General features: G+C 32.7%; 1 protein-coding gene across 2 annotated transcripts in view; it reads right to left on the reverse strand.

The window, feature by feature from the left end:
* Positions 1–999: 999 nt before the first annotated feature.
* The window catches only part of LOC114349469 (integrator complex subunit 8), a 48,447-nt gene continuing 28,930 nt past the window's right edge, over positions 1,000–20,516 (reverse strand). For both annotated transcript variants that reach the window (XM_050654264.1, XM_028299851.2), the window contains exons 8-12: positions 17,749–17,964; positions 17,028–17,270; positions 14,119–14,347; positions 7,542–7,660; positions 1,000–1,493 (exon numbers count right to left, since the gene is read on the reverse strand). In XM_050654264.1, coding sequence (XP_050510221.1) covers positions 1,042–1,493; positions 7,542–7,660; positions 14,119–14,347; positions 17,028–17,270; positions 17,749–17,964 — 1,259 coding nt within the window. In that variant the 3' untranslated portion in view covers positions 1,000–1,041. The remainder of the gene's footprint in view (positions 1,494–7,541; positions 7,661–14,118; positions 14,348–17,027; positions 17,271–17,748; positions 17,965–20,516) is intronic.

Raw genomic sequence — 20,516 nt, forward strand, 5'->3', positions numbered from 1 at the left:
ATTGCAACTCTCTTAAATAATTCATATTGTCAATTGAAATTGTCAAATTGACGTATATTTCATACCTTCTGTCATTGACGCAGAAAAATTATATATTGCTCCACAATATTAATATGATATGCAATTATTTTATAAAGGTAAATTTAATTAATTGTATTTTGCTTGCAGTACTGCATTTTAATAACTAATTTTATTTACTACATACAATTGTTTACGTTTGCTAAACATAACCTGCATCTTATTTTTTCTTCTTATTATTTTTTTGGACTATGGCCTTGACAATTATCCAGCAACCAGGACTAATATAATTGGCCAATATAATTAAAAGTGCGAATAAAAGTACAGAGCGTAGAAATAGAGGTCGCTTTGCCGAACTTGCACGGTCCCAATATAACTGAAAATAGCATATATATTAAAGTCGGAATTTGGTATTAGATTTGAGAGTAAACTAAATGTAAGCCCAAATACTTACGATGTCGGGATAGTATCACGAGGTTTTTCCTGGTTTTCCCTCGTGATTTACTATGGAGTCTCTAGTGCGAGAATTTTACTGCCATCGTTGCATTTGGTTGTCTTTTTAAAGACAGATCACATGCTATGATTTTTTGTGGCGGATATTCTTGAGTTGGGTTGATTTCATGTAATCAAATGAACTATCTTTTAGTAAAGTCGTCCCAGGAACGGAACTCATCAATATTGGCAATATCATTTTTAAAGTCTTCTACTTTAAATTGTATAATATATGTCTGAATTGCCGATATAAATGAGTCAGATTAAATAAATTATTAGAAGATTTTTTTACTAAGCAACATTTTTGTTTAATTTAGTATTATTTTGTATTTTGACGACACCCGACTTGGGCGTCGAAACGTTAATAAAATCAATTTTTTGGTAAAATTGTGGCTTATTTCCCATTTAAAATAGTTGATTATAATAATGTGTGATATGAATGCAAAATCGCTTATAGGATGCTAACTAAAAAATAAGTAAAAGATTAAATACAAAACTACATACTTTATTTTTAAATATGTACAATACACCTTAAAATACATACTGTTTACACAACGCCCTCAAAAACGTACTTTTTCTTAAATTACTCGCTTCCCTCTGTATTTCTCCATTGTTACTAGAATTCAACTCCAACATTCCAATGACTTGTATCGCAATCTTCCTTCTCTGAAACTCCCCCTTCTTATTATGAGTGTATATGAGATACTCCAAAATACTGGTATCCCAGAAACAATGGTAGTACGCATCGACCGCGTCGTTGCAAGTTTTCTGTTCGGACAATATCCGGAAGGCCAACATGTAGTCGGTTTCTTCTAAAAATTGACATAATACAGCAGCTTGAGTGTTTGCGCCGAGGGTTGTGCAACACTTAATCATTCTGCGGAAAACGTGGTCGTCATAGCCGATGGGAGTGTTGAAGTAATCGTGGAAGACGAGGAGAGACTTGAGGTAGTAGCTTAACGATATTTGGTAATGACCGTTTGCTGAAAAAAATGTGCTTTAGTTTGTTTTTTAAAGATTAACAAAAGAGATATAAAATGGTTGCCAGAGTCTCACATTTTCAGTATAACATCAGAAATAGGGTAGATTTCGACAAAATCTCATAATATGGAATGGAATGTCAGACTACGTAAACGTCCCATGTCCCATGTATTTTGTCGGACAGAACTTCCAATTGACTTGTTACCCTTTCATTAAACTCTCATGCAAAAATCAGACTGGAATTTTTTCGCCAACTGGGCATTTTAATAAGTCCGACACGTAGAACATATGTCAAATGACTGGAATTGTTTGATGTCTGATTTTTGCTTGACTTTGATTTTTGATTAAAACAATAATCAGGCCCATAGTAAGTTATGGCTGTGAAACATCGGTGGTGACATAGAAATCTGCCAATGCATTAGATGTGTTTGAAAGAAAAATATTACGTAGGATACTGGGCCCAAAAAGTGAAAATAACAACTGGCGAATTAGGTATAATAGAGAAATATACGAGCAATATAGCGAACCAACTCTAGCACAACACACTAAACTGCAGAGATTACGGTTAGGCAGGGCACGTGGTCCGCATGCATGAGAATAGAATCCCCAGAAAATTGCTAAATGCAAGAATGCAGGGAAAAAGACCTGTTGGAAGACCTAAAAAGAGATGGGAAGACGAAGTCGATGAGGATGCCAGGAACTTCCTGGCATTATTATATAAGAAAAAGTTTACAATTCTACATCCCCTCCATTTTACAAAAATTGGAAAATACGGGGTGAAAAAATATACGTTCAAAATATGTCCGGAATTGGATAAAATGACTAATTCTAAATAACTTTTGTTCTATAGAGTTTTTTTACTAAGTCAATACTTTTCGAGTTATTTGCGAGTGAATGTGTTCATTTTTAACCAAAAAAAAGGTTTTTGGACGGTTTTTCGGAGATAACTCAAAATGTAAGTATTTTAGCGAAAAAAATATTCTTAGTAAAAATATAGCTTATAACAAATTGAAAAAAATTGTGTATGCGTGAGGTCTGCAGACCCAGTAGAAGCACAGTTGCAGCTAATGAAGTAGGTTCTTCTTCGTCAAATTCCAAATCGAATATTTCAATGTGAAATAACCAAAAAACGGAGCACTTTTCGGGGAAAATTCATTACAACTTTTTTAAAGTGTTTAAAAAAAGGTTTATTTTTGGTTTTTAAAAAAACTTCTAACATTAAAAGTAAGTGAGTTACGCTCAAAATATTGTTGGTTCCTTTTATTTTTTGGTAAAAAAATGGCGAAAATCACCCCTTAATTAGCTTCTCAAATAAAATTAATCGTTACCGCTTTATAAGTTACTTTACTTATGTATTGTTTATATTATCTATAAGTTTCATTGGTTCAAAGTGCTCAGTTTTGAAAAAAATTGGGTGTAAAATAAAACATTTTTTTAATTTTGAAAAAAATCGTAATTGTTTATGGAATTAACTTAAAAACAATTAGGAATACCAAAAATTTCAAAGAGTAATAAAATGTACGTTTTGCTTTTCTGAATGTTTTTGATTTTTTGTTTTCTTGTTAGACAAAAATTGGTTATGCTATGGCTCTTCAAAATTTGCCTAAACTCGTGATTAGTTACTCGTTCAAGCCATTTTAACTACAGCTTTTTCAAAACGAAGTACTTTGAACCGATGAAACTTACAGATCATATAAATAATACATAGACAAAGTAACTTGTGAAGTGGTAATGTTAAAATTTTAATGTGATGCTAATTAGGGGGTGATTTTCGCGATTTTTTTACCAAAAAATAAAAGGGACCAACAATATTTTGGACGTAATTCACTTACTTTTAATATTACAAGATTTTTAAAAAACAAAAATACACCTTTTTTTAAACACTTTAAAAAAGTTCAAATGAATTTTCCCCTAAAAGTGCTCCGTTTTTGGGTTATTTCACATTGAAATATTCGATTTGGAATTTGACGAAGAAGAACCTACTTTTCATTAGCTGCAACTCTGCTTTTACTGGGTCTACAGATATCATGTATACAACAACATTTTTTTCAATTTTTTATGGGCTATATTTTTGCTAAGAATATTTTTTCGCTAAAATACTTAGTTTTTGAGTTATCTCCGAAAAACCGTCCAAAAACATGTTTCATTTTGTTAAACATGAACATATTCACTCGCAAATAACTCGAAAAGTATTGACTTAGTGAAAAAACTCTATAGAAGAAAAGTTGTTTAGAATTAGTCATTTTATCCAATTCCGGTCTGATTTTTAATGTATTTTTTTCATCTTTGAGAGGGGGGTATTCCCCTCCATTTTTATAAAATGGAGGGGATGTAGAATTGTAAACTTTTTCTTATATAATAATAGACAATTTCAACTACCTATTCCCAAATTTTCATCCTTACTTTATTTTTTTTTGGGGTCAGATTGTTATTTGATCGGGCTATGTAGTGCCATTGGATGGATGGATGTCTGATTTTTGCATAAGAGTTTAGTGAAAGGGTAACAAATCAATTGGAAGTTCTGTCCGACAAAATACATGGGATGTTTTCGTAGTCTGACGTTCCAAATTTTTAACCTGTTCCACAATTAAAACTTCCAGTGTTCCCATACATCACAGTTTGTCCGACTAGACACCGTTAAGCTATTAACAAATTTTCAGCTTGCTATTAATCAACTTTTTTTTGGTACATAAGACATTGTCAATACGTTGATGTATCGTGATTGGGTGATTGGCAGTATTTATACATTTCTAGAACATAAAGGTTATTCTAATTGTCTATAGTGTTGTTTTCGCCGATTATCTTACTTCTTGAGAGTTATTTTGGTGTATATGTTATAGTCAAAGCCCGAATTTCAGGCACTCCTAGGTTTGACTAGGCAATCCTCAGGTCTAACTGACGGTCTTAGTCAAAGCCCGAAATAAATTACAGTTTCGGCCTTTGACTAGTCAAACCTAGGAGAGACTAAGTTGGCCAGGCAAAGGCCGATATTTAATTTTATGAAATCGATCAGCTATTAAAATACCGTAATTTGTTAGATTAGGTTTAATAAAACGTCATTTTTTAATTTTAATGTTTATTATTTTTATATTGTCGAAATTAAAATAAAAAAAAAATAGTGATTATTCTCACATATTGAGGCATTTAGAGTTGCACAATACGTTAGACCTTTCACACTTACGTAATTTGGAAGAGCATTTCTTATTGCAGTAGCATTTTATAAATCCTTGTCCTCCAAATTTAGAATCTTTTGTACTAATTTCTCTTAGAGACAGAGACAGCTTAACGTCTGGAACATCTTCGAACTTAGGAAATTTCTCTTTGCATTCTCTTATTTGATTTCTTGAAAAAAGTGTGTTTATTGTTCCGTATTTCGTACCAACTCTATATAAACCGTCAATTGTTTTATCTTGTATGCTACTCAAAATATTTCGAAATATCCTCTCTGTCTCTATCAAAGCTGGGGATAGGTATTGTTACAGTTTTTTCCGATCGAACTTGGAGGAATTTTTTTTCACTTAATTGTTTCATAGCATTAGCCTGGGCATGAAGACCTTCAATCGCATTTCCTTTATTTATTTTAATCTTTTCTGTCTGTGCACAACGCATGCTTGAACGCGTGCCAAGGAGATGCTCGAAATATGTTGGGTATCATACAAGATAAAACAATAATTGACGGTTTATATAGAGTTGGTACGAAATACGGAACAATAAACACACTTTTTTCATGAAATCAAATAAGAGAATGCAAAGAGAATTTTCCTAATTTCGAAAGATGTTCCAGACGTTAAGCTGTCTCTAAGAAAAATTAGTACAAAAGATTCTAAGTTTGGAGGACAAGGATTCTGCAATAGGAGGCCATTGCAATAAGAAGTGCTCTTCAAAGCCATGTAAGTGTAAAAGGTCTAACGTATTGTGCAACTCTAAATGCCATAATGCCTCAATATGCGAGAATAAACACTAATTTTTTACAGGTATTTTTAACACGTATTTTAATTACGACAATATAAAAATAATAAACATTATAATTAAAAAATGACGTTCTATTAAACCTCATCTAACCAATTACGACATTTTAATAGCTGATCGGGGTTTGACTAGTCAAACCCCGATTTCATAAAATTAAATTTCGACCTTTGCCTGACCCACTTAGTCTCTCCTAGGTTTGACTAGTCAAAGGCCGAAACTGTAATTTATTTCGGGCTTTGACAAAGACCGTCAGTCTGACCTGAGGATTGCCTAGTCAAACCTAAGAGTGTCTGAAATTCGGGCTTTGACTATAACATATATATCATTTTTTTCATTTTTAATATTCGCTGTGAGTCGCAAGACCCGACCTTTGATGGACAAACAGCACTTTTAGCGTTTATATATTATTGTCATTTAACCTTACAGGAACCCTTCTATTTTTATAACATCATATTGAACAAAATGTTTGTAATCAATTCAAAACAACACTAGACACTCTATTAACGACTTGCGTCCCAACTAAAACTGTTATCTTACTAAAACGATGTCGGCTAATTGTAAACAAGAACGCCTTTAAAGCCGTTCTATAAGTTACTAATTGTAGACAAAAAAGGATCAAATTTCGCTGGCTTTAAGCCATTCTATAAAATAAGTTACTACGACCAAATACTATTGACTGTAATACATCCAACTCCCACAGAAATCTGGAAGCACGTTTCCACTAGCGCCTCTGTCGGCTGGAGTTGAACTACGTTTTGACAACGTAAAGTTTGACGTAAACATTCAAATTTAATTTTATAAATTTTTGAATAACGAGCTAATTTTGCTAAATTAAATTAAAATAAAAATAGTTCAAACACTTATACAAAATGAATGTTGACTCGATTCAAGTTTTCTGTTAACCCAGATATGAAAATATCAAAAGGTACCGCTAGGAAAATATTCCACAAATGCGGTTCAGAGAACCTATATGAAACGAGTCTTTGTACTCTCATACAGAGTATGGCAGGAGACAGATTTAAATCAAAACGAAACCGTATATTTTCTATTTTTACTAATGCCATACTCTGTATTAGAGTACAGAGACTCGTTTCATATAGGTTCTCTGAACCGCATTTTTGGAATATTTCCCTAGCGGTGCCTTTTGATATTTTCATATCTGGGTTAACAGAAAACTTGAATCGAGTCGACATTCATTTCACTTATTCCCCGTTAGAGAGCGTTCTAACCTTACTCCGGTATAAATAGTTTTATTGTATACCGAGAACTACGGAAGTTTTGATATAAATTTGTCTTCTTGCATAGCCTCCTTGACAACAGGTAGACCTAGAAATAGCGCTATCGGGGGATGGCAGGAAACAGATTTAAATCAAAACGAAACCGTCTATTTTTCTATTTTTACTTATACAAAAACAATAATAAAGCAATTTTATAAATGTAAGGTTAGATTGCTCTGGTTATCCTACTCATACCGCTACATTACGCTATTTTTTTGCTTCCTCAAAATTAATGGGAAATGTCAAGAGTTGTATGTATTACAGTCAATAGTATTTGCTACGACTATACGCTGTGAGCTCGTACGTAGAGGGGATATTTACAAATTCGCGAGCGCTAGTAGTGGCAAGTCTGTAAACGTTTACCGGAAATTTGACAAATGTCAAAGTGATTAATTTAAAATTAAAAGTAAAAACATTAATTATAAAAAATATTAGTTGGTCAAAGCTGTGGTATATATATTTTTACCTTAAATATACTTACGTTTTAAATACTGAATTTAAGTTTTTTTAATGTTCCGTAATATCGTTGATTGAAATAAACGGTAATCTTAGCGCCATCTACACGATAATTGTGAAAGTATCCGAAGTAAGAAATTCATATTTTATCAATAGAACGTCAAAATGATTAGCAAAATCTTAATAAAATCGAGTACAATTTAATTAATTTTTTGCGTTGTAAATATTAAGCGATAACAATTAAATAATAAATTTAAAAATTACCGGTGAAAGTTGAATTAGTAATCCGCCAGGAGCGCCACCAGCGAAGCTCAGAGCCTATATCCCTATTTTATGATCTATACTTACCAAAGTTTATATCACCCATCAATCGTAACCACGCAACGTTATTCGGATATTGATTCAAACCGTGAGTGATTACCTCAAGAAGTAACTCGTTGACAGCTACGATATTGTATGAATTTGCGCTAAAATAAAATAATAATTTTTTTAAAATCTTGAATGGGTCTTCATTTAAAATAATAATTATTTATAAATGTAAATTATCTACAACAATCGTTAATAAAGAAGAATAAACGAATTTTATATAAGGTTTGTTCTAGCAAACAGTCAAACTAGTCAAAAACCGTCAGCAAACAGTTGGTCAGTGAGAGAACATAATACAGTCACCAGTGCTATCTCCTCTACTCGCGCTGGTCGACTATAGGGCTTTTCATTCACACTCATTTGTTTCGAGCTTCTGTCATATGTCATATAATCCGTGTATAATATTATACACAGATTATACAACATATGACAGAAGCTCGAAACAAATGACAATCGATGAAAAGCCCTATTCGCTGATGGTTTCAAACCGTTTGAAACTGATGCTAGAACAAACCTAATGTTGTGGCGTTCCGCCCCTTATAGATCAAGTATTGATGGGAAGATAATATTTAATCATTGAAAATATTATTTAAATATTTTCGGGATTAACTTCTTTCAATGTTTATTAAGATACAACGTAAAGCAATCACATAATTGCTAAATGCTTACTGACGTCACATTTAAACGTGGCAACCTTGGTTCCCTCGCGTTGACAGTTAATGATTAGGAGAGGGGTACGAAGAATTTCAGCTGGGAACTGAAGGCCGCGGAACGCGCCATTGTTCTCTAGTGGACGGTCTGAGTAGCGTTGCGGGGCCGTTGAGCGAAATTATTCACCTATAATTCAAAGTTCCAAATTTATTAAAGATTACAATAAATATTATAGTGAAGTTATCCAGCAGTGAACAGTGAATTTGAAGAATTTTAGAGAATATTATATACAATGAGTTCCGCCCCGGTAAATACACATTTTATTAATTATTTTATTCAGCCATTTTGGAAGTCCTTGACATTTGCTAATTAAGTTTCACATAGTCTGTTTTCATGGTTTTTATGGTTTATTTTCATGGATCAAACTCATCTAGAGATAATTGAATATTCGTTGTTAATTTGTGCTTCCAGTTGGAAAATAGAGCTAATTTAAACTCAATTTAAACTCAAACGATGATCAAATAAGTATCCATTGCCTAGTCATACTATATTTCATCCTTGTATAATATATCTATATACCTGTGTATATATTATAATAAAATATTGTTCCACAGTAATTATATTTTGTATTTAAATTGGAAATTACATGTGTTATTTGACCAAGGTTATCTGATAACAACTTGATAAAAGGTCAAGCTGTCTAGTCATTCAAGTTTTTGGACTTAATGACCTATTTCTTCTTATTCCCATAGGAATAAAAACACTTCCTCGTATCCCTTGCTTCTTTTTTTTGACATTGGTAGATTGGTAGTAACACCACACTGTGTTTTTTTTTAGCACCTACCATGAAATCTTAAAATCACCTAACAACAACACCAAGGCCAGACCACACTGAGAGAAACAATCACTAGGCGACCAGCCTGGATTATTTCCACATCTTTCCTTTTGAGTACCTCCAGCTGCTTTCCACCAGTCTTGAGTACCTTCAGCTGCTTTCTACCAGTCTTTCTCTCCTGTACCTCCATCAGGACAGCTGCTAGCGAGAGTTAGCACCCTTGGGTGCTCATTACATCAAACCGAAGATTGTGTAAAAGGGGTTTGTTTGGGGAACATTTACTGTGCTCTTAGTAAAGACAGACTGTTTTTGTGATATTTAGTACATTTTTTAGAGTTCAATTGCACACACATTTTTCCTGCTTTATATTTTTATAGTATTTTTTCCTTAACAACATAATATTTAATTGATAGCGTTCCCCAATACTCTGCAATCTCTAAGGTAAAGATCTCTGAGCTCAGATATTTTCCCCTACAATAGTAGTCGGTACTCATATTTTGATTATTTTTATGCTGGTTTCCACTTTTATATAATTATTTAAACTCATTTCATTATTTTAGTATATGTTGAATTAAATTTTTCAAAATTAACTTCAAATATTATTCAAAATTTCAATTATTAACTTTATTTAACTTTAACGTATTAAATTCCTATGAACTTCTGGACTCTATTCCCTCAGAATAGTTTCTGGTTTCACTTGTTATTATTATTATAAACTACGAGTTAGAAAAAGGATCTGTTGTATCCAACCGTAGGTTTATTTATTCGATAAAGGCTTGTGCCTGTCCAACTCACATTGAGTTATTTATATATTATTTACAATATCAGGTAGTATTTAAGGTGTACGTATTATAAACGTACAATTATTATTTGGTGAAGGTTCTACAAACCTCGGTGTAAGTTGTACTTTCTGTATTAGAGGTACCCTTATTCAGATTTTCTAACCTTATTAAGATTATTCTTAGATCACATTTGTATGATAATTTTGTAATTGACTTTCACTAGTATCATTTTTTTTTTGTCATGTTAGAGTTACATACTAGTTACTTGTCTTAACTCGGAGATTGTGAAAATCTAGTAGTTACATTCATTAAATATACATTTATTGTGATTTTTTTTCTTATTACTCCTTTATCTTTAATAACATATTTTATAACTTAATAATCTTTAATAACATTTAATATACTTGTACTACAAATTTAACATACTCTATAGCAGCGTAGAATACCTGGAAGAGGGTTAACCCAGTTATCCTTCTTCTGGCGCCCAAAAATTTATTCTATTTTCATTATATTATTATATTTACTCTATCTATTTTGTGAACATTGTCTTAATATCTTCTTTTCTAGCCATCATTGTCATTTCCTTTAATTTATTGTCTAGCCAAAAATAGGCGTGCAAATTGGCCGAATCCTTCCTTGAGTGTCAAGTGGCCATTCTCTTGCATATTGAGCTAGCTATTCAAGTTACATCTATCTATTCATAATTTTCATCTTCAGTCCTATATCAATTCTATACTCTTCGTCTTGGCATCTTTCCATACAAGTACTACTGCAAAGTAGTATTTTAGACTTCAGCTTCTTCAACGTAGAAGCCACATTTTTGTTCCTTTGGCTACATTAAGTAAATCTTCTTTTTCCTCCGTCTGTTGGAGTTTATCACTCTCCGTGCATCCACTCCAACAGAAAATCTTCTTCTTTCTGGTTACAATGTGACGAATACATATTTAAAAATCATGTGTAGAGATGGAAGATTAGGTTAATTCTAAATGATTCGCTTCGCCGGATTCGAATCGAAAACGATGCTAAAAATGATACAGCCACAATACAAAGACTTTTGGAAACGGCAGAGATAAGAATATTAACAAGTATTATAAAAAATATGCTGAGATTGAAAGAGATAACAAAACATGAGAAGAAAATGTGGCATATAAAATATAAACGAGTGAATACTCAGACCAGATTGGATATAATAATACTGCCGTGATAAGGTAAAAAGCAGTAAGAGCCAAAATAATGGTTTTGAGTTATTTGTAATTTAAGATTTTTTCTTTCACACAATTTATTATTTCTTTAATTTTAAGCAGAACAAAATTTTAAAAAACATTAAAAAATATGTCTTAATTTTTGACAAATCAAACAATTGTGTTACTTGTTTTTTGGCTGAAAATTCAGCAGTTACTGCTGTTTGCCCTAATAATGAAATTGTTTTTGTTAAGCAAAATGTAGAATTGTCAGCTTTACGTAAATATCGGTTATAAAAATAAAACAAAAATGCAGAATAAAGCGGTAATGCAGTCAATTAAAAAATCAAATGTAATTCACATTAGAAAAAGAAAAAAGTCTTAATTAATTACATACATAATATTAAAAAAACTATTCGAAATTTATTAAGCCTTCTACGTCATCTTCTTTTACTGAAAGCCAAAAATGCCGTCGTTTTCAGGTATGAGAGGGCACAGTTGCGAAATTATACCTTGTTTCTTTTGCGTAGGGACACCTCTACAATTATCGCGTAATTTACTAGGAATTTCTAGTTTATTTTCTGTTAAGTGTTTATTTTAACGGATGTTAAATCCGGTGATGTTTACGCAAATGGCAGTATCTGAGAAGATACTGCCTTATGTCATGATATAATACAAACTTTGAATACAAATGTGAAGGAAAATAAGTACTAAAGGAAAATACTTTACTAAGTAGATACTGCCATTTACATTCACATTAAAAATTGTGTTCCAGATCTCTGTGTAGGCAAACAGCAGTAATAAGTTATTTGTTACGTTGGATACTGCCTTTTGCCATTGCTAGTTCTGGTATAAGTTGACTATAAATGTGCACCAAACCCTTTGTAAAAGTAAGAGCAGTTACTACTTAGGTAGGATACATTAATAGGTAGGATACATTAATATCTCATTTTTGACAAAAATGTCACTTACTGCCTTTTACCTTAACACGGCAGAATAAGTATACATGTACGATTCGTTAAAGAAAATCGTAATAAAAGTTCGTGTGATGTTTAACAGTTTTAATTAATAAAATAGATAACTAAATTATAGATACTATTAAATTGACGAAATGTAAAAGTGTTTGTGTAATTGCGACCAAAATTTACGTGTTCTTATAAAAGAAATGTATTGGGAAATAATTGCGTCTAATCAATATTATAACCGGATTCTCATAATATTCATCTTAAAGCGTCTCTTTACGTCTTAAAGCGTCCTTTTCTATTCTCCCAAAGAACACGTCCGTCTAGATCCTGATGTTAAAATCGACTGCGATTACTGCGTAGTCGCAGTACTACTATACAACCCCCACGCTAAATAAAATTCTCTTACTGCTAATCTCCCTTTTCCGTTTTCTCCTGAGAACTAACCCATTAAAATTGGATTAAAATTGGTTAAAAGTATGTACCGACCTTTTCCAATAAACGAAAACTATAAAAATTAGTCAAGCCGGCTACTTGTTTATCTATCTAAGGACGATTGAAAATAAACACAATCTTCTCACTAAACTAACCGTCTATTAGATACGCCCACACGTCTGTCCCTAAGAGCGTCGACGGACACCGGTTTCATGTTTTGTAATAATAATTAAAGAAAAAATATATACAGGAGTCTTAAAAATTAAGATAAAATATTTACAACTCTACATACATAATATAATTAATATAAACTATTGTTACGTCAGCCTGCTCGCTACGCTACTGATACCCATCCTAACGGCGATGTACTGACGTCACGAGGAACTTTTCGAAGCGAGACGTACCAGAATCGAGAAATTTCTAGGCATTGAAGCGGACAATATAAATACAAGTAAATTAGACTAAACTGTAGGGTCAGTCTATAGTTTGTTTTTAAACCAAGAGGAGTGATTCAGATTTACTGCGCTGTAATGCTTGTTTGTAATTGGTCCAACCGCAGGCAAGTTTACCCCACTGTTTTAAAATTTTGACACTAATGGCATTTATTAAATTTGGACACTTTTGGCATTTCATAGGTTAATTAAGTTATATCTGCGATTTTTGTGTTTTCTGTGTTAGGTATTCCTTTAATGTTTAGATTGTTAGTCTGCTTTTATATAAAAAGCAGTTGTTTTCAGAACTCTTTAGCGACGTATTAATATAATATAATATTTATGGATTACCATTGAGGGTCGACATGATCAACCAAAAAAGAATATGTACATATTTGATAATTTTTCTAGTGACTTTCTTGGGTGTGAATCTGTCTTTTTAGTTTACTCCTCCTGGTTAAAAAATAAACATTAATAAATTTTAGTCTAATAAATAAACTTGTAGCGTTAAGTCATAAATACTATTATATATTAATTGTGTTTTTAGTAAAACAACGAAAAGCCCTAGATACAAAGTTTACTAATTTTTAAACAATTAGAATAATTGAAATAAAAATATAATAAATATTTTAAATCAAACACTTTTCGTTAATAAACTGCTTTCTGGCTGCATCCTGTATCTCTGGCTTTTACAATATATAAGCACAAGAGACGACGAAAATAGGAGAAAGCAAATAGGACACTTTGGCCACTCATTTACCTTCTCTCCGTCAATGAAAAGGACCGAAAGACAGTTTCTAAATACTCAATTCTGAGTAAAGATGAAAAATAATAAAGGCAGTTTTTGTTTTTATTCAATTCAGAGTTGGACCACTATCTCCATATAGCTATTTCAGCATCCCATGCATCTTCAGTGAAGCTATGCAGTGACAACTCTGAAGCGAATATTAAATATTTTTATATTTAAGATATAAAAATATATATTTCCTCGTTTTGCGAGAGATGTCGCTAGATTGCGTCTCAAAAGGTGGAACCATTGTATCGCAATGGTTTCCCTTAAATAGGCAGGGTTGTTAATATTCGCTTCAGAGTTGTGACTGCATAGCTTCACTGAAGATGCATGGGATGCTGAAATAGCTATATGGAGATGGTGGTCCAACTCTGTATCGAATAAAAACAAAAACTGCCTTTATTATGTGTTTTTAGTGTTAGTGTTAGGAGACTGTAAATAAATTAAAATGAGTGTAAGTTAACAATAAAACAGACATCATAGTATACTTACTTGCTGACGGTAGCTGGCCACAAATTGCAATACTCGGCCTGTAGCTCTAGGCCGTTTTCGTCTTTCAGTATGTTAAACATTTTCGTTAACATAGATATCACAGTGGTGAGGCACCAAGATTCCTTCAATTTGAAAAATATAGACACCAGGTTGGTCTTAAGGCTTGACGAATCGTTGAAACTTGCGGCGTTTCTTTTCGATTGTGAGGTTGACGCAAACAGTGGTAACACTGAAATCATAGAACAATCATTGACATTGACATCATTTGGTATTACTTTATAGCCCAGTCGGGATAGCATTTGACCTTGCATTACGGGTTGCCCCAAATTTTGTTTTTCTTATCATTAGGGGGGTCAATAGTAGTATAAATTTAAAATCTCGACTGAATTTGACCGTTGCGTTAGCCGCCATCTTGATTTTAAACGAGAACCGTTTTTGTTCAATATCTCCGCCATTTTCAACTTTTCGACAAAAAGTGTAGATACTGAAATTGTTGAAAATGCGATTTCCTATAATTTTGTTTATTATACATTTTTTTTGAGGTCGATATTTTTCGAGTTATGGGGAAAAAATAGTAACAGTTAAAGCATAATTATTGATTTATTGAATTATCTCGTTTATTATTAGTTTTACAACAAATTTGAACCTATACAAAAGAAGAGAATTAAATTTTGTACAATTTTGATCTCTTTCATTTTTTTGATAAAATCAATATTTAAGGTAGTACGTTTACAAAAAGTGTAAGGACTGAAATTGTTGCAATTACGATTTACTACAATTTTTCGAGAGAACCAGTGGCGGGTCTACGAGGGGGAAATGGGAAAATTCCCCCAACAGGGTCCAAAATTAAAAAAAAATTGTTGAAATATTAAAATATGTTAGCTGACATGAAACTTAATTATCGACAGACAAATTCAACCAGTCAAACCCGCTAGTTAATAAAACTAAGGGAACTTAATGCATATACGTTATTATTTATGTCTTTTATGTACTTAGTTTGGTTGGTGTTTCATTGGAAGTTTCAAAAATTGTATAAAATATAATTCTTTTTATTTTTGTTTATGTACAATTATGTCGTAAAGTTAATAATAAATGAGACAATTCAATAATTATGCTTCCCCTCCACTTCCACTATTTTCCCCCGTAACTCGGAGAATATTGATTGCATAAAAAAATTGTGGAAAAGAAATTGTAGGAAATTGCGTCTCCAACAATTTTACTTCCTATTATTTTTGTCGAAAAGTTGAAAATGGCGGAGATATTAAGCAACAACGGTTCTTCATTAAAATCAATATAGCGGCTAATGCAACGGCGGAATTCAGTCGAGATTTTAAATTTACACTACTATTGATCTCCCCTAAAGGATAGAATTATAAAATTTGGGGCAGCTCAGAAACAATATTCAATTTAGTAATTATGCTCCCCCCACCACTTTTTACTATTTTCCCACTTAACTCGAAAAATATCAACCGCATGAAAAAAATTGTTAAAAAGAAATTGTACGAAATCATATTTGGGATATTTTTAGTTGAAAATGGCGTAGATATTGGACAAAAACAATTGCTACAAAATCAGTCGGGTCTTACGCTCGCGCCATTATCGCATACGTACTACCTTAAATGTTAACTTCAGCAAAAAAATAAAAGATATTAAAATTGTGTAGAATTTAATTCTCTCTATTTTTGTTGTAAAACTAATAATAAACGAGATAATTCAATAATTATGCTCTCTTCTTCTTTAAGTACCGTGCCCAAATTTTTAGGCGTGGGTAGCTTCCATAACAATTTGCCGATATCGTTCTCGATCTTGTGCGGCATGTAACAATTGATCTTCTGATAAGCCAGTCCATTGACGAAGGTTTCGGAGCCATGAATATTTCTTTCGACCAATTCCTCTTTTTCCGTCGATCTTTCCATTGAGTATTAACTGAAGCATCCTGTATCTGCTACCTCTCATTATATGCCCCAGATATTCAAGTTTTCTCTTTTTTATCATCTTGATTAAGTCACCTTCGCCTTGACCTACTCTGTTTAAGACTTCTCTGTTTGAAATGCGTTGAACCCAAGATATTCTGAGCATTCTACGATACGACCACATCTCAAAGGCTTCTAATTTGTTCATCATGTTAACCTTCATGATCCAGGTTTCACATCCATATAGTAATACAGGATACACATAACATTTTAGGAACTTGATTCTTAGTTGTAAGTTCAGCTGAGAGTTGCTCAGAATAGATCTAAGTTTCATAAATGCTCCTCTTGCAATTTCTATACGAGTTTTAATTTCTTCATCCGGATTTAGTGTCTCGTTTATCCAACATCCTAGGTATTTAAAATGGTTAACTTTTGTTATTGATTCATCATTGACAATTAGTTGCATAGGGCCGACGTCTTGTTTACTAACCACAAGTAACTTTGTCTTTGTTGCATTTATGTTAAGTCCGTTATTGGAGCATTCTCTAGTGACTCGATCTATAAGAAATTGAAGATCTTCGATATTTTCAGCCATGATCGCGGTGTCGTCTGCATATCTGATGTTGTTATTATGCTCTAACTGTCACTATTTTCCGCCATAACTCGGAAAATATCGACGGCACGAAAAAATTGTAAGAATAGAAATGATAGAAAATCACATTTTCAACAATTTTGGTTGTTGTACTTTTTGTCGAAAAGTTGAAAATGGCGGAGATATTGAGCAAAACGGCTCTCGTTTAAAATCAAGATGGCGGCTAACGCAACAGCGCAATTTAGTCGATATTTTAAATTTACACTACTATTGACCCCCCTAAAGATAAGAAAACTAAAATTTGGGGCAGCTCCTAATGCAAGGTTAGGCCTGTTATTCGTCCAATCAGACTGGACTATTACACTATTTATAGTTAGCAACAGAAACATAATACAAAAATGTACCTAAATCCCACAGATTTTTGGATAACTTCTTGGTCCCTTTATGTTTAGTGAGTTCTTGGCACGACAGAGCTATCGCTGAAGGTATTTCGAAGGTGGCCCACCTTTTGTCCAGATTTGTCAGAAATTCCCACCGTCCGAGATTTATCAAGCATATGACACACTGCTCGACTATTTCGCTTCGCGGCAGAACAGAGTCGCTAGTTTGTAAGCAGGCTTCGCAAGCGTCTGCTACGGCATTTTTATCTAAACATAACAGAAAAATTACAGTAATAAACAGATACTGATCTTGGAAAGTAAATCAGAAAATATTAATAATGGTTCATATTAAATAACATCTAAACTTGTAACGAGTGCAAAAATCATTAACGTTTTCAAATCCCTAATACTATCGGTTCACCCTGTATCTAAATCCGTTTCAGAAATTGTTTTCCGTTTCGGAAATGTTTGAATCTTTCGGTTCTCACAGTATTGAATCGATCTTGTGTTTCTCGTGAATAGATAAATTTTTATTTCTCCACGTGTTTACGTTATTTTGAAACCGTCAAAGGAATCAAAAGTCGTAAATTCTTCATAATGTGTTTTGGCGACTGTGAAACTGGAAAATATTTATCTTATACGGATAAGTGTCTTTGAGTTTGTTGAGTTGTACATTCCGTTGCAGAGATCTGAATTTAAATTAAGACTGACATAACTAGACCAAGATAACATAAAATATTCTTACCTATGACGATGATGGGCCACTGATCCAGTATCTGTGCAATCTGTACTAGCAAAATTTCCCAACTGACAAGTTTAAAAAGTTTCGTCAGGTTGCAGTTGGTGGCTTGTAGTTCCTTTTCCAGTATCACCAGAAACTCTAACGACAAGTTGAAGTTTTTGTTCAATAGTTGCTCTTTGGATTTCGCTAAGAGGACGTAAGCAAAATCTTGCACGAAACCTGTAAAACAGTTGTTATTCATTTTACTCTATGCGACCAACGCAAATTCTACACTTCCCGCCATAAAAAACTGGTACATTTTTTTCCCAATGTAAACCTGTCTTCAGAGTTTACACAATGGTTCGCGAATCACTTCGTTGTTGTCATCACAGATAACGGAATTGCACTAAATATAAATACAAAAAAATACGTTTTAAATGTATTCGAGGTGTGCAAGTACTTGGAGTGGATACGAGAAACGATCGTGCGCGAATAGCGGAGAAATATTGCAACTTTCTTAAATAATTCATATTGTCAATTGAAATTGTCAAATTGGCGTATATTTCATACCTACTGTCATTGAAAAAGAAAAATTATATATTGCTCCACAATATTGATATGATATTCAATTATTATATAAAGGTAAATTTAATTAATTGTATTTTGCTTGCAGTACTGCATTTTAATAACTAATTTTATTTACTACATACAATTGTTTACGTTTTAATAACATAATCTGAATCTGACTTTTTCTTCTTATTATTTTTTTGGACTATGGCCTTGACAATTATCCAGTAACCAGTACTAATATAATTGGCCAATATAATTAAAAGTGCGAAAAATGTTGCTGAGCGTAGAAACCAGGTGTCGCTTTGCCGAACTTGCACGGTCCCAATAAAGATTTTCATCATCATATACCATACATCTCCAAGTGGAGCAAAGGGCACCTTGCGGTGTTTCAAGTAGCATGAGGAATGATGGTGAGGTTGCTAGTCCCACGCATCATCTGTTGAGTTCCGTCCAATTTTGTTTACTAGTTTTCTCCATTCTCTTCTGTTTTTTGCTATCTTTTTTGCATCGTTCCATGTTAAATTATTTTCTTTGAGTTCTTTCTCTATTGTTCTTTTCCACGTATAAGATGGTCTACTCATTCTTCTTTTGCCTTGAGCATTGTAATGTAGAGCTTGTCTAGCAATATTTGTTGCTGGTTTTCGTAAGGTGTGTCCTATCCACTTCCATTTCCGTTTTTTTATTGTATGTTCTATCCTTTCTTCATTTGTTATTCTCCACAATTCGTCATTAGTAATTTTGTTTGGCCAAAATATTCTCAGTATAATACGTAGGAACCTGTTAATGAAGGATTGTATTTTCTGAAAGAATTTTTTATGGTGTTTCCATGTTTCTGCTCCATATAACAGGACAGACTTTACATTAGTTTCAAATAATCGTAACTTTGTTCTTCTGCTGATGTTTGTCGAGGCCCATATCTTGCGCAAAGAGTTGAAAGCGTTTTGTGCGAAGCTTATTCTTTGTGTTATGTCCTTTTCTGTGCCTCCTGTTGTGTTTAGCAGACTGCCCAAATAACAGAAATCTTTTACTTCTTCTATTTGTTTCCCTTCCAAATATATATTGTTTCCGTTCGTTTCCCCATTTGATAGTATTTTCGTTTTTTTCGGATTTTTTTAAGCCGGTTGTTTTTGCTATGTTGTTCAATCTAGTGATTTTGTTTTGCATGTGTTGTCTGTTTGATGTTATGAGACATATGTCGTCAGCGAACTCTAGATTCTCTAGTTTTGTAAATGGTGACCATTGTATACCTGTTTTTTTATCTTCAGTTTGTTTCATTATCCAATCTATGACTATTATAAACAATGTCGGTGACAAGACACAGCCCTGTCTTACTCCTTTTTTGATGCTTATTTGTTGGGATAGTTCCCCTTCATGTTCAACTCTGGCAAAACATTCGTCGTAGAAAAGCCTTATTACTCTTATATATTTGTCTGGTATTCCATAGAGTTTTAATATCCTCCAAATAAAGATTTTAGATAGGTATTATTTTCATCATTAATAATTGACCATCATTGAAGAAACCTGTGAAGCTTGGCCAAAGATGAAAATTTATCACAAAATTTAATTAACTCAGTGCCCAGAAGATTACAAGAAGTGATTAATAATAATGGAGCTATGACAAAATATTAATATTTCAGCAATTTCGAATTGTAATACGTATATATAAATTTCATACTTGTTCACTGTAAAAGTTATTAATTTTGTATTAATTTCAAAATATTTTTTTTTTTCAGTGTGTTTTATTTATTCTAGTGCCACACAAATCAACACAGTTTGTATTTACAGTACAATTTACGAGAAACCAATCACACTTCTCGATTTGAAATTAACCATAATAATTTAAAGTCATGTCATCTAGATTTATTAACTATCGTTATTTTTGAATTTAAATATTTTCATAAATTATAATAAAACACGAATCAATGTATGGGTACTTAATTGAGATCATCGGCAACGTTGCCTAGAAATTAGAAAGACACATTTGACAAGATCAACTTACACAACTTGAAAAACGCGGTTTTCGGTTATAAGAGTTCTTTATGACGCGAATCGCGAAGTGTACGAATCTGGTGACTAGAGACAAAAACCTGATCATATTGGCATTTACTGTACTCCTACTCCATTTAAGATTGTTCCGTTTATAACCAATACTTGAAATTCTTTAATTTTTTGAGAAAATGGCTTGTAAAGCTTAATCGTTTTTACATTTACATATAAAACGT

This window comes from Diabrotica virgifera, chromosome 6, assembly GCF_917563875.1.
Source record: "Diabrotica virgifera virgifera chromosome 6, PGI_DIABVI_V3a".
Taxonomy (NCBI): Eukaryota; Metazoa; Arthropoda; class Insecta; order Coleoptera; family Chrysomelidae; genus Diabrotica; species Diabrotica virgifera.